The sequence below is a fragment of the Ips typographus genome, linkage group LG1 (genome assembly GCF_016097725.1).
Source record: "Ips typographus isolate SLU linkage group LG1, UJ_Ityp_2.0, whole genome shotgun sequence".
NCBI classification, from domain to species: Eukaryota; Metazoa; Arthropoda; class Insecta; order Coleoptera; family Curculionidae; genus Ips; species Ips typographus.
This window is the reverse complement of record NC_138422.1, coordinates 29,050,107-29,064,797: the sequence shown is the minus strand read 5'-3', so window position 1 is coordinate 29,064,797 and position 14,691 is coordinate 29,050,107. Positions and strand designations below refer to the sequence as shown.

Genomic DNA, 14,691 nt, shown 5'->3' with positions numbered 1-14,691 from the left:
TACAGTTATTCAATGCAAAGAATTAAATTAGTGCAACGAAGAGTGCCTTTGAAAGGTTTTATCAAAAATGCATATTGAAAAAGTTAATTTATTATTACAATGTTACGTGAGAACATTACGGTGTACATTAACAAAAATGTTAAAAACAAACATAGAGGAACCATAAAGCTATAAAACAAATACTGCACAATGTATAACACTCTATTTTGAGCATCGAGGTCAATACATACTATGTAAAACTACCACTTAAACTGAGTCTGGTAGAAAAATTGCGAATCCACGAATTTAGTGCTAGCATTCTCCAGGTTTGACTTCCACAAAAACTGTAAGAACAACATGAATGTTATCTCCTTTTTTAGATGCTTTACAAATGTTAGAAACTTACAAGTATCTCGTTGACAAGCCAAAATGTAGGCCATGCACTGGTTTTCAAACGTTTCGGTAATGCCAGAGGCGTCGATACCGCACACTGGTCCAGAATCCAGCTGGCATCCGTTCAATTCGTTCAGCAGACAGTTTATGGGCGGACGATGGTTTCTGGGTGCCGCTTCTAGTTTGAAGGTAACACCTGAAGGAATTTTCAAGAAAAATTGATATTTTTAGTTACAACAGAATCATCTAAATTGATATTAAATCAAAGCTTAAGTTTGTTTTTAGATGATGTGGTACCACATCAAAAAGAGAATAAGACAAGCAAAACTTTCTTAAATATTCTAATTTGAATAAATTAGATTTTCTAACAGTTTACATAATGTGCAGTAATTTGTGTATAATAAACGTTTAAATGTACGTATAATAATTATTAAAATATAATATAAAGTTATACAGTTTAAAGAAATATTTAAATTGGGATGGGTTAAGTATTATGTTCTGTTGATACTGCAACAAATACTAATATTTTGTATATTCTTGACAGAAAATGACAATTTCAATTACATGAAGCGCTTTGATGAACGAATTGTCGATTGTCGTAAGCACTTGGTACCCAAATCAATATTTCAAGATTATTTTTTCTTGAAAATCAAAATATTTGCGGAAAAGTTTTAATATACTCAGTCATCAGTCGTATATTGTGTTCGTGTACCATATTACAATACACAAAGTGATTTCAGGAGTAAACTTTATTATCATCCTGTACAGGACGCATATTTCAGTCACCATTTGTCAAGAAATTTCATTTTATTCATTAAACTGATTACAGCTAGTACACTTTAATAAATGTGTTCTACATACGTTAACAATAACTGTTATATGTATACGTTTTAAATCATTGATTTGCCATTCTTATCAGCATTAGAAATACGAATCTTCTAGAGAGTTCCTACATTTTCTGAAATCGTAGAAATACTCAAAATGAGTAGAAGTAAGTTGAAGACGTGATCAGAAGCAGTCAAAAAGCGGTAGATAAAGTGACAGATATCACGTGGTTTTAAAGGATATTTTAGATAGGCAGTCACGTGACCATTGTCAAAATCATAAATCTCAAAAACACTCTTTATATCGAATACTGCAAGAAAACTTTTCTAAGCCCTGATTTTTGCAACTTTTGAGCACAGTTTGACAATATTGACGTTAGTAGCAGTTGTCACGTGATTGTAGAACACTATTTAGCTAGACGGTCATGGGACAATTGTCAAAATAACTTTCAAAAATCTCAAAAACACGTTTTATATCAAATAGTTCAAGATTCTGTATCTTTAAAATCAAAATATTTGCGGAAAAGTTTTAATATACTCAGTCATCAGTCGTATATTGTGTTCTTGTACCATATTGCAATACACAAAGTGATTTCAGGAGTAAACTTTATTATCATCCTGTACAGGACGCATATTTCAGTCACCATTTGTCAAGAAATTTCATTTCATTCATTAAACTGATTACAGCTAGTACACTTTAATAAATGTGTTCTACATACGTTAACAATAACTGTTACATGTATACGTTTTAAATCATTGATTTGCCATTCTTATAAGCATTAGGAATACGAACCTTCTATAGAGTTTCTACATTTTCTAAAATCGTAGAAATGAGTAGAAGTAAGTTGAAGACGTGATCGGTTCATTAGAAAAGAACAAAAAAGGCTGTTCAACCATTTCAAAAATAATGACAAATAATTAAAAATGAAGAAAATTGGCTTTTGATCTTGTCTCAGACAGGCAAAGTTAATTACAGAACGCATATTTCTTTCAGACATCATTTGTCAAGAAAGGTGGTAAGATAAATTTCATTTCATTTATTAAACTGATTACAGCTAGTACACTGTAATAAATGTGATCTACATACGTTAACAATAACTGTTATATGTATAAGTTTTTAATCATTGATTTGCCATTCTAATCAGAAATAGAAATACGAACCTTCTAGAGAGTTTCTACATTTTCTGAAATCGTAGAAATGCTCAAAATGAGTAGAAGTAAGTTGAAGACGTGATCGGTTCATTAGAAAAAACAAGGCTGTTATGACAAAAAAATTCAAAATGAAGAAAATTCGATTTTGCTCTCGTCTCAGACAGGCAAAGTTAATTAAAGAAAACACCATTAATTAAAAAAAAATATATTGTCATCAGGAATTGAGCTGTATTAGCAGAGAATATAAAGACATAATTATGGGAAAATTAATCCAAAAAATAACCAAACAAGGCAATCCCTTACTGTTCATTGGTCAAACACTGATTACGTCATACTGGCGGGTTTTTTGAACAATATACTATTTCTTTCAGACTTAAGTAACTATCTTCAGCAATAAGAAATTACGTGTATTATATTTTTGGATGTTCTACTTAAATAAAAATAATATGGAAGATCCCCTTTGCAGCTAATCTTCATGATAGAAAAATAATCGTTGTGGAAGTTACTGAAGAAATGTCTTTTTAAGATAAAAATGCTTTGTTGATATGAAATTACAACAGCGATATTAAAGTTATTATACAAAATTTAGTTTCATATCAAAAATTCAGAAATTGACCTAATTTTAAGGGATCATTTTAGGTTAAGCTCAAAACCACGCTTTACACGGAAATTCAAATTAACGATCCGCTGAGATGTAAAATTAGTAAATGATAGTAAATATTATCGATTGTGTAATGTTCAGTAATACACAACTATAGTCAAAATATATGGATAATTTTAAACTGACGCTGTCTACGTAACTGTTATTAGTTTAATCGCAGTAAAAGTGAACTTTACCCGTAAATGTTCAAACTTTTGAGTTAAATTTAACGTCTTAAAAAGAATACTTACTTAGTAACACCAACACTACTATAATATTCTTCATTTTAAGGAACCTCTCGCTATGAAACAAACAGTAAAACTGACCAAAAATTGGACCAATAGGACCGAAAAACTGATGTTTGTCTCTGAATTCCTAACACTTTATCACTATTTTTTATTGTTGACAACCTATAAAAACGTCCCAATTATTTACTAAAAGTTCGGTTTGGTGACGGCGCGATAAAATCGGTACCAAATTAAAAGACACAAGCTATTCTTCTGAGGTGGTCCGGCGTTTAAAATGGTTTGGTACCGCCTCATCCAGATGTGCTAATCGATCGATTTATTTCCCCAGTTCGGAATTCGATGGACGCGTTGATCATTATTTTTAGAATGTGATTTAATAATTGTGTCGTACGATCTGTTTAGATCAATTAATTCGTTCAAACAGTGATTAATCATGCTCACAATCTTTGAATAATGCAGATATTTTAATTTAATTCAACAACAAGTCATTTGAACAACCTCCTGTGTATCATTAAGATTGTACAAGGTGTTTGAACAAAAACGTTACGTACCGTTACTAAAGCTTCCAAAAAAAATCTTAAATTTAGCCACGAAAACAAGGAGGAATATGGAACATTTCTTCGTTTTTGAGATATTCCATTACTTTCACAGGAAAAATTGGAAAAAATAGATAATAATTTAATACCAGTTGTTTGGAGACAAGCAATTTTCAATTTTTGTTTTTTATCTTGCCATTATAGTCTAGCATGTTGATTTCTAATGGTTTTACTGTTCTTATCACTGAAATTTCTATATCTGTATAAAGTGATTTTTGATTTGACACGTGATCTATCAATCTAAAAAGTTTTCAAAAGCGTTGCCACTTTTTCTAAAAAGTGGCAAACAAGTTTGAAATTTTAAATAAAACACCCTGTGTATTAATGTACCTTTTGATCCACTATTTAATTCTAATTATTTATGTATCTTTGTCTAAATTGTTAATTCATAGTTTTCCCTCAAAGATATCTTCATCATCAGTCCTGGACGTTATGAGTGAAAGTTGGTTTTACATTATACATCAGGGTTTGTAAAAATTGTCTTTAATTATTTTAAAAGATTTATTTATTTTTTTCTTTTTTCTGGTTAGTTAGTCAGCTTTTAATCAGAGACGTACATGTTATAATCTCAGAAGTATCAGCAATATCCAAATTTACATTTTTATCATCAGATGTCAGTCTCGTTTTTGGTTTCTTCAAGAATTTCAGTTTTTAAAGGGTGACCAGAAACTAAATTTTCAGAAAAATATATAAATATACGTTCCGTTTTATCAAAAAGTGAAAAATGTGTTACGACCAGTGTTGCCAAGTCAAAATATTTAATGGCGGTAGAATAAGCAGTCAAAAAGCGGTAGATAAAGTGACATTTATCACGTGGTTTTAAAGGATATTTTAGATAGGCAGTCACGTGACCATTGTCAAAATCATAAATCTCAAAAACACTCTTTATATCGAATACTGCAAGAAAACTTTTCTAAGCCCTGATTTTTGCAACTTTTGAGCACAGTTTGACAATTTTGACGTTAGTGGCAGTTGTCACGTGATTGTAGAACACTATTTAGCTAGACGATGAAGTGACAATTATCAAAATAACTGTAATAAATCTCAAAAACACGTTTTATATCAAATACTGCAAGAAAACGTTTCTAAACCCTGTTTTTTGCAACTTTAGAACATAGTTTGACAGTTTTGACGTTAGTGGCAGTTGTCACGTGATTGTAGAACACTGTTTAGCAGGACGATGAAGTGACAATTATCAAAATAACTGTCATAAATCTCAAAAACACGTTTTATATCAAATACTGCAAGAAAATTCTAAACCCTGATTTTTACAACTTTTGAGCACAGTTTGACAGTTTTGACGTTAGTGGCAGTTGTCCCGTGATTGTAGAACACTATTTAGCTAGACGATCACGTGACAATTGTCAAAATAACTGTCATAATTCTCAGAAACACGTTTTGTATGAAATACTGCAAGAAAACGTTTCCAAACCCTGATTTTTGCAACTTTTGAGCACAGTTGGACAGTTTTGACGTTAGTGGCAGTTGTCACGTGATTGTAGAAAACTGTTTAGCAGGACGATGAAGTGACAATTATCAAAATAACTGTCATAAATCTCAAAAACACGTTTTATATCAAATACTGCAAGAAAATTCTAAACCCTGATTTTTACAACTTTTGAGCACAGTTTGAGAGTTTTGACGTTAGTGGCAGTTGTCACGTGATTGTAGAGCACTATTTAGCTAGACGATCACGTGACAATTGTCAAAATAACTGTCATAATTCTCAGAAACGCGCTTTGTATAAAATACTGCAAGAAAACGTTTGCAAATCCTTTTTTGCAACTTTAGAGCATAGTTTGACAATTTTGACGTTAGTGGCAGTTGTCACGTGATTTTAGAACACTATTTAGCTAGACGGTCACGTGATAATTGTTAAAATAACAATAATAAATCTCAAAAATTTGTTTTATATTAAATACTACAAGAAAACGTTTCTAAACACTGATTTTTGAAACTTTAGAGCATAGTTTGACAGTTTTGACATTAGTGGTAGTTGTCACGTAATTGTAGAACACTATTTACCTAGACGATGATGTGCCAATTGTCAGAATAACCTGTCATAAATCTCAAAAACACGTTTTGTATAAAATACTGCAAGAAAACGTTTTTAAACTCTAATTTTTGATATTTTAGAGCATAGTTTGACCGTTTTGACGTTAGTGGCAGTTGCCACGTGATTGTAGAACACTATTTAGCTAGACGATCACGTGACAATTGTCAAAATAATTGTCATAAATCTCAAAAACACGTTTTATATCAAATACTGCAAGAAAACGTTTCTAATTTGATGATTTTTACAACTTTTGAACAGCGTTTGACAGTTTTGACGTTAGTGGTAGATGTCATGTGATTGTAGAACACTATTTAGCTCGACGGTCACGGGAAAATTGTCAAAATAACTATCAAAAATCTCAAAAACACGTTTTATATCAAATAGTACCAGAAAACGTTTCTAAACCCTGATTTTTGAAACTTTAGAGCATAGTTTGACAGTTTTGACGTTAGTGATAGTTGTCACGTGATTTTAGAACACTGTTTACCTAGACGGTGATGTGTCCATTGTCAAAATAATCTGTCATAAATCTCAAAAACACATTTTATATCAAATACTATAAGAAAACGTTTCTAAACCCTGATTTTTGAAATTTTAGAGCATAGTTTGACAGTTTTGACGTTAGTGAGAGTTGTCACGTGATTTTAGAACACTATTTTGCTAGACGGTCACTTGACAATTGTCAAAATAACAGTAATAAATCTCAAAAACTCGTTTTACATCAAATTCTGCAAGAAAATGTTTCTAAATCCTGATTTTCGATTAGAAATTTCTTCTTCTTTCTTCTCAAAAAATTGTTTTGAGATTTATGACAGTTATTGTTTGTTGGTTTCGAAAACTGTGTTAAAATGCAATTCTTGCAAATTCTAGTAAAATTTTGACATTTGTGACAGGCATCACGTGGTTTTAGAGGATAATTTGGAGTACGAAAATGAGTTTGTTTTAAGTGCATTTTAACAATCCTCATTAAATGTCTTATTCAATAAACTGAAAAAGTATATTAAAGGTTTCATAACCAACATAATGACAATGTAATTAAAACCGGTAGATTATATACAAAAAAAAACAGGAGAACGGTAAAAGAACCACAAAAAAGGTAGATATACCGTTTTAACGGTAGACATGGCAACATTGGTTATGACTCTTAACAGTAAAGAGAGTATATTTATTGAATCTGAATAACCTATTAACAATAATAGTAACATGTCGAACAACGTTTTCAATTCATTCATACTGTAACTTGAAATTTATTAATAATTTATTTCGTAACGTTAGGCATTAATCAGGGTTATCACTAATTAAGATAACACTTTTTCTACACCATTTAGTATCGCGTGTATATGCGTAGTGAAAAAAAAACAACCGCATTAATCACACATCATTTATATGGTTTATTGTTAGAATATTTGATAAACAGTTTAGTGTAAAAATAAATAATAGTTAATCGATACAACTCGTTTTAACACACTAGTTTAATAAAGTAGTTCTAGAGTACCAACAATATGTGTAAATTATTAGGAAAGTCGGACTCCGCCACCACCAGGACATTCTCCTTGTGAAACCACCTTTAAATCTAAAACAAAAAAAATAAATTGCGTTAATTATAAGCAACATCCGATTAAATGACAAAAAAATAGGTTCTAAGCTTTTGTTGTAGATGACAAAGCCTTGAACTAGAATCAAACAATAATGAAATGAATACACGTCATTCACATTACTTCCGTTGGTTTTTCATTACTTCACACTCAAGTAAACATACATACAATATGTGATAATCAAGTTTAAAATTAAAATTTAAGCATTGCGAAGAATGTAATTTTGATGGTATTTTTTGGAACATTTCCTGGTAAATTCGGAATTCACTAAAATGCCAAATTAAAGTTTGAAAACATTTTCAGAATTGTCATGATGGAAAGATGTAATTTTGTCGTTAAATATCTCGGTAATTTTTTATACTCAATGAAGTCATAATATACAGAGAGTCACGTTTGAGAGTCTCTTGTTGGCTTTCAGGACTTTGATTGCACCGCACTTTCTGTACTATTCCGTAATGAAAAAATCTTAAATATCTCGGTAACTCGACTTATTTTGTCAACGTCAATTATTGCGTCATTTTGTAGCCCAGAGTTTTCGCAATACAATGACAACTAATATACCAGGTATCCCATTTAATACAGTTAAATTTACTGTGCTATTTCTTAAAAAACTGAACTGAGTTACATAAATTTTATACCTTTTTGATTCTCGCAGTTGTAATTGGACAGGACGCATTCGCTGCCAAAACTGATATTCCTGGTGCCATCACCTGCGCAGATCGGTTTGTAATTGTCTCCACAGTCCTTGGCGCAGGTCGTTTTTTTCTTCAGAGAAGCCTTAGTCGATCCTTTAGAGGGGGCGCCATTAGCCAGACTAAACAAGGCTACTAAAATCATAAACATTTAATTAAACTCGCATCAAAATATATGAGATCATATACGTAAGAATGGTCAATAATTGTATTCCACAAATTTATATTTTTGAAATGTCTTCATCTAAAATCGGTGGACCAGATTATATACTTTAAATATATCAATTTGTAGCCTTTGAAATCTTTTTTTGACCACCCTATACATATAGCTATACAGGGTGGTCCAGTTTTAAGTGTCAATAATTCACCATTTGATAGCTAATCAAAAAATAAGTTGACTTGCATTATGTCATTTTTCTGAAAAACGTTTCCTAAGGAAGATACAGTCCTCCAAATTTTAATTTAAAAAATTGTTTTATATTTTAAAACTGAACATCCAAGACTTGTGAAAGTCCAAATTTGTACTGAATAGTCTAAAAACTTTTTTACTACTAGGAATGGTCTTATGATTCGCTTTCTCAGAATGCCATCCTGGTTGAGTGTCTGAAACTGGCATTCAAGAACTAAAAAAAGTCCGGAAATCAAGACAAAGATTGTATTGCGCATGAAACTCATTTTTTACTACTAAAAATAGTATAAAAGTTGACTTTTAATGCTAGAACGGACCTTACTAGGACTAAAGAGAGTCCAAAAGTATCTTTTCATGACTTTAATTGGTGTACAACTCAATTTTCTGCACTGGACAACAAGTCTAGAAGTAAATTAAATTTTCGGACTATTTTATTTCTAAAAATTAGTTTTCAAGACTATTATTGTAGCATTTGGTACCAAAATTTTTTACTTTTATTACTGAAGAAACTTGACTTTTGGAAATAGTCTTAAACTCGATTTTTCAGTCTTAAAAAGCACTAAAAACAGTCTGAATTTCTTAGAGGTGCTACAATTTATTGCACCTATGAGTGTAGAAGTCAATTTAATATTGAAGAAGCTTGAAACAACATTTTCAAGATTATGGTCAGTGGACAAACTGGCCTTTAGGCCCGATAAGTCAAAAACTTTGTAAAGATAGTCTTGAAACTCGATTTGAGGCACTGAAAACAGCCTTAAAACACTAAAAACAGTCTAGTTTATTAAGAAATACCCGAATTTTTAGCACTGAGGTGTCTAGAAGTCGATTTAATAGTGACAAAGCTTGGAATGCCATTTTAAGTCTATGAAGAATGTAAAAATTGTTTTTTAAGTTTGCTATGTCAATAACTTGGTGAAGAAAGTCTTGAAACTCGATTTTCCAAGCTGAATGCAGTTTTGAAGCACTAAAAATAGTCCAGAATTCGAAGAAAATCAAAAGCAAAGTAAAAAGCACGAAAAGTTCGTTTCCAAGACAATTTTCATGAATCTAATGTTAATGTCCTGCATCTAAGACTATTTTCAAGACTAAAATATTGAAATTTGTCTTCAAATTATGAAAACTTACTTCAAATGCAAATTTTAAGCTTCTGATGTCACTTTTCATTAGTTCAGTCACATTTTGGGGTTCAAGTCAATTTTTAAGGTTTAAATGTATGAATTTGTAGTAACAAATTCTTGAAAAAGTAGTTTTTATGTCTACAAGTCAATTTTTAGTATTAAAGTCTCTCGATTTGCATGAAAACTGGTTACAAACACAATTTTTAAGCTTCTGAAATTTTTATCTTTTCTAATTATTGACATTTAAAACTGGACCACCCTGTATAAGTATAGTACTTCTAGTAAAAATGTGAAATACAGAGTTATTGAAAGAAACAGACAAATTGGGCTGATTTTGAAAGTGGTCAGTTCAACAGCCCATGCCACGCTTATTTCGACTGTTACAGGGTGAATTGGTGTATCAATTTGCAATCCTTGACATCCCCTTTTGACCACCCTATATAGTGTTTACAGTAAAAATGTCAAATAACTGACTAACTGAATTAAAAAACAAAAAACAGATTGGGTTGATAATAAAAGCGTTCCAAGAATTATTTTAAATTTTAGAGATGCCTCTACAAGTGTCCAGAAGTCAGTTCCTCTACAAGTTTTTACTTTGCCAGAAGCCTCTACAAGTGTCTTTAACCTTCCAGGAATTCTTTAAAAGTGCCAAAAGCTTCTAAAAATTATTTTAAACTTCTAGAAGCCTTTACAAGTGTCCCAAAACCTTTCAAAAAATAATTTAAATTTGCCAAAAGCATTTACAAGCCTTCCAAGAATTATTTTAAATGTTAGAGATGCTTTTACAAGTGTCCAGAAGTCAGTTTCTCTACAAGTTTTTACTTTGCCAGAAGCCTCTACAAGTGTCCAGAGTTCCTCTACAAGTTTTTACTTTGCCAGAAGCCTCTACAAGTGTCTTGAACCTCCTAAAAATTATTTAAAATTTTCCAGATGCTTCTACAAGTGTCTTTTACCTTCCAGAAATTCTTTAAAAGTGCCAAAAGCTTCTACAAGTGACCCAAAATTTCTAAAAAATATTTTAAATTTCCAGAAGCTTTTACAAGTGTCCCAAAACGTTCCAAAAATAATTTAAATTTGCCAAAAGCCTTTACAAGTGTCCCAAGCCTTCCAAGAATTATTTTAAATTTTAGAGATGCCTCTACAAGTGTCCAGAGTTCCTCTACAAGTTCTTACTTTGCCAGAAGCCTCTACAAGTGTCTTGAACCCCTCAAAATTATTTAAAATTTTCCAGATGCTTCTACAAGTGTCTTTTACCTTCCAGAAATTCTTTAAAAGTGCCAAAAGCTTCTACAAGTGACCCAAAATTTCTAAAAAATATTTTAAATTTCCAGAAGCTTTTACAAGTGTCCCAAAACGTTCCAAAAATAATTTAAATTTGCCAAAAGCCTTTACAAGTGTCCCAAGCCTTCCAAGAATTATTTTAAATTTTAGAGATGCCTCTACAAGTGTCCAGAGTTCCTCTACAAGTTTTTACTTTGCCAGAAGCCTCTACAAGTGTCTTGAACCCCCCAAAAATTATTTAAAATTTTCCAGATGCTTCTACAAGTGTCTTTTACCTTCTAGGAATTCTCTAAAAGTGCCAAAAGCTTCTACAAGTGACCCAAAGTTTCTAAAAAATATTTTTAATTTCCAGAAGCCTGTACAAGTGTCCCAGAGCTTCCAACAATTATTTTAAATTTTAGAGATGCCTCTACAAGTGTCCAGAGTTCCTCTACAAGTTTATACTTTGCCAGAAGCCTCTACAAGTGTCTTTTACCTTCCAGAAATTTGTTAAAAGTGCCAAAAGCTTCTACAAGTGACCCAAAGTTTCCAAAAATATTTTAAATTTGCCAGAAGCCTTTACAAGTGTCCCAAGCCTTCCAAGAATTATTTTAAATTTTAGAGATGCCTCTACAAGTGTCCAGAGTTCCTCTACAAGTTTTTACTTTGCCAGAAACCTCTACAAGTGTCTTGAACCCTCTAAAAATTATTTAAAATTTGTCAGATGCTTTTACAAGTGTCTTTAATCTTTCAGGAATTCTTTAAAAGTGCCAAAAGCTTCTACAAGTACCCCAAAGTTACCAAAAATTATTTTAAATTTCTCGAAGCCTTTACAAGTGTCCCAAAACGTTCCAAAAAATAATTTAAATTTGCCAAAAGCCTTTACAAGTGTGCCAAGCCTTACAAGAACTATTTTAAATTTTAGAGATGCCTCTACAAGTGTCCAGAGTTCCTCTACAAGTTTTTACTTTGCCAGAAGCCTCTACAAGTGTCTTGAACCCCCCAAAATTATTTGAAATTTGCCAGATGCTTCCAGAAATTCTTTAAAAGTGCCAAAAGCTTCTACAAGTGACCCAAAGTTTCTAAAAATTATTTTAAATTTCTAGAAGCCTTTACAAGTGACCCAAAACGTTCCAAAAATACCTGGCCTAAGATTTTTTTGTAAGTGTCCCAAGCCTTCCAAAAAATTTGTTTAAATTTTTCAGATGCCTCTACAAGGTAGTGATTCGTTTGTTTTAACAGTTACAGGGCGATTCAATTTATGAATTTGTAGACCTTGGAATCATGTTTTGAGTACCCTATACAGCCTCTGAGGAGAAAACATGAACTTATTTAAGAAAAAAATACAGATTGGATTAAGACAGTTCATTTTGACAGTTACAGAATCCTCCATGACATCGTTGTGATTTGGCTGTGACAGATCATGTGCAAAACGTCATAGTCAAATTAAAACCTATGGCTAGATTGCCCTAAAATATCTTAGTGCAATCAACCCTTAATGTGGCAGATAACGTCAAACTGACAGTTGTAATAGATTCTTTTATCGCAAATTCTCCATTTTGGCTTTACACAACACTCAATCAACCCATGTTGCCACATCTTTAGAAAGTCCATTTCATTGGCTGCCCATCGACATATAAAAGTCCATATCAGGCAAATAAGACACTCAGGTTCAAGCAAAACAGTGCATTAACTATTTTTGTAAAAACAAAGCAAATGATATAAATCCGTTGATCCTGGTGGCCACATTCTATTAAGAGTTTAGAAATAGGGACTGAAAAGCACAATTAACAACATAGAAATAAGTTTATTGTTGTAACTTATTTTCAGCAAGAAAATCGTATTAAAATCAACCACTAAAAGGATTTATCTTACACATTTGCATCATAGTGTATTTTGCATTATAATGTCTGATTAAGTCTGATCAGCATATCACGTATGCGACGTAAACGAATAATTTCCCCTCGTTTTGATTGAATGATTGCGAAACACTTCCTCGAATCGTTTTAATAGCAAACTCTATACATAGAGTAGGACGGAAAAAATTGCTTCAATTAGCTTAGTGCAAAAATAGTCCGATGTTAAACACGAATTTTACCATAACAATATACATGTCGATTGATGATGAGTAATCGCTAAAAATAAGAGTTGTGGTAAAATGATTTGTTGATGTGTATACCTAATTGCTCATTTTACTGGGTACTTACCGAAAATGACTAAAAGTAGCACGTAAAGCTTCATGATCAGGTAACAACAAAAGCACAAACAATTCACTAAATATAATGAGAATGTGTGCAGACCAAGTCTTTTTATAACCTTCCCCTCCACCCCCACCTATGGTGCAGTTAATTTGTTATTAAAGTATAACGAGATCATGGGGGACCTGGTTACAATATGTGTTGTTGTTGCTGATCCAATTTCATATCTTCTTTATGGTATAAATACATCATCTTTGTAGGTAGATGACATTATATCCAAAACATAATTTTTTTCGTATCTTATTATGTTATAGCGGACGGCTTTCTCCGAACTGTTTGCGGAAAAAAAATCAATTTAGCCATTCCTTTGTGTGGTGGCGATCAATTAAGATTTCTACGAAACTCTCTTGAAGAGGTTTGTTAAAGGTTTCTTCGAACTAATAATTATGGAGCTGCTTCATTCGTGGTTAATCTTATCGACGTACTGGTGAACTCAAAACGTACAGTAATTTCTGTGTTAAGGATTGTATTAAGCCTAGTTTATAACAGAAATTTTAACTTTAGCTGTAACTTTAGCATTAGTAATAAATTTAGTATTAACCCTAAAAAAGAAGGGTATTTTAGTACAGTTTTCTGAAAAGTAACTTAACTTTAATGTTATTTTTTTCATGTTTTGCTGCCTAATGCTATATTACTGCACTAAATCAATAGCAAAAGGATATTCCTTGAATTTCTGTTTAGAAATTTCATAAATAAAGCAAAAATTCAATCTTAAGAGGAAATTTAAACATTGGAGTAGCTAAATTTGCAGTTAAAGTTAAATTGTTTTTATGAATATCACAATTTAAAACCACTACCTCTATTCTTAATGCTAATACTAAAGTTAAATTTTGTTTTATAAACCAGGCTTTAGTTGGAAAACTAATTTTTTAGGAATATACAGGGTGGTCCAGTTTTAAGTGTCAATAATTCACCATTTGATAGCTAATCAAAAAATAAGTTGACTTGCATTATGTCATTTTTCTGAAAAACGTTTCCTAAGGAAGATACAGTCCTCCAAATTTCAATTTAAAAAATCGTTTTATTTTTTAAAACTGAACATCCAAGACTTGTGAAAGTCCAAATTTGTACTGAATAGTCTGAAAACTTTTTTACTACTAGGAATGGTCTTATGATTCGCTTTCTCAGACTGCCATCCTGGTTGAGTGTCTGAAACTGGCATTCAAGAACTAAAAAAAGTCCGGAAATCAAGACAAAGATTGTATTGTGCATGAAACTCATTTTTTACTACTAAAAATAATATAAAAGTTGACTTTTAATGCTAAAACTGACTTTACTAGGACTAAAGAGTCCAAAAGTATATTTTCAAGACTTTAATTGGTGTACAACTCAATTTTATGGACTGGACAACAAGTCTAGAAGTAAATTAAATTTTCGGACATTTTATTTCTAAAAATTAGTTCTCAAGACTATTATTGTAGCATTTGGTACCAAAATTTTTTACTTTTATTACTGAAGAAACTTGACATTT

General features: G+C 31.6%; 1 protein-coding gene and 1 long non-coding RNA gene across 3 annotated transcripts; both read right to left on the bottom strand.

Annotated features, from left to right (window-relative positions):
- Positions 1-74: 74 nt before the first annotated feature.
- LOC145738576 (uncharacterized) lies at positions 75-3,540 on the bottom strand. The gene is made up of 3 exons (XR_014180809.1): positions 3,240-3,540; positions 386-568; positions 75-323 (listed from the first exon to the last, which is right to left on the bottom strand). It is a non-coding gene; the product is annotated as an uncharacterized LOC145738576 (long non-coding RNA).
- Positions 3,541-7,255: 3,715 nt separating this feature from the next.
- LOC145728757 (turripeptide Ici9.2-like) lies at positions 7,256-13,313 on the bottom strand. 2 transcript variants are annotated; one of them, XM_081979245.1, is made up of 3 exons: positions 13,170-13,313; positions 8,122-8,307; positions 7,256-7,461 (listed from the first exon to the last, which is right to left on the bottom strand). In XM_081979245.1, the coding sequence occupies exons 1-3, from the start codon at positions 13,201-13,203 to the stop codon at positions 7,403-7,405; spliced, it is 279 nt and encodes a 92-aa protein (XP_081835371.1). In that variant the 5' UTR covers positions 13,204-13,313; the 3' UTR covers positions 7,256-7,402. The 2 variants fall into 2 exon arrangements, with proteins under 2 accessions (XP_081835371.1, XP_081835364.1); XM_081979238.1 differs by having other exon boundaries at positions 8,122-8,310; positions 13,170-13,312.
- Positions 13,314-14,691: the final 1,378 nt, after the last annotated feature.

Excerpts from the sequence above, each read along its gene's own strand:
- LOC145728757 (XM_081979238.1), bottom strand. The coding sequence starts at position 13,203 with ATGAAGCTTTACGTGCTACTTTTAGTCATTTTCG. Across the intron at positions 8,311-13,169 it reads GCTACTTTTAGTCATTTTCG|TAGCCTTGTTTAGTCTGGCT; the intron begins GTAAGTACCCAG and ends TTATGATTTTAG. Across the intron at positions 7,462-8,121 it reads CAACTGCGAGAATCAAAAAG|ATTTAAAGGTGGTTTCACAA; the intron begins GTATAAAATTTA and ends TTTTTGTTTTAG.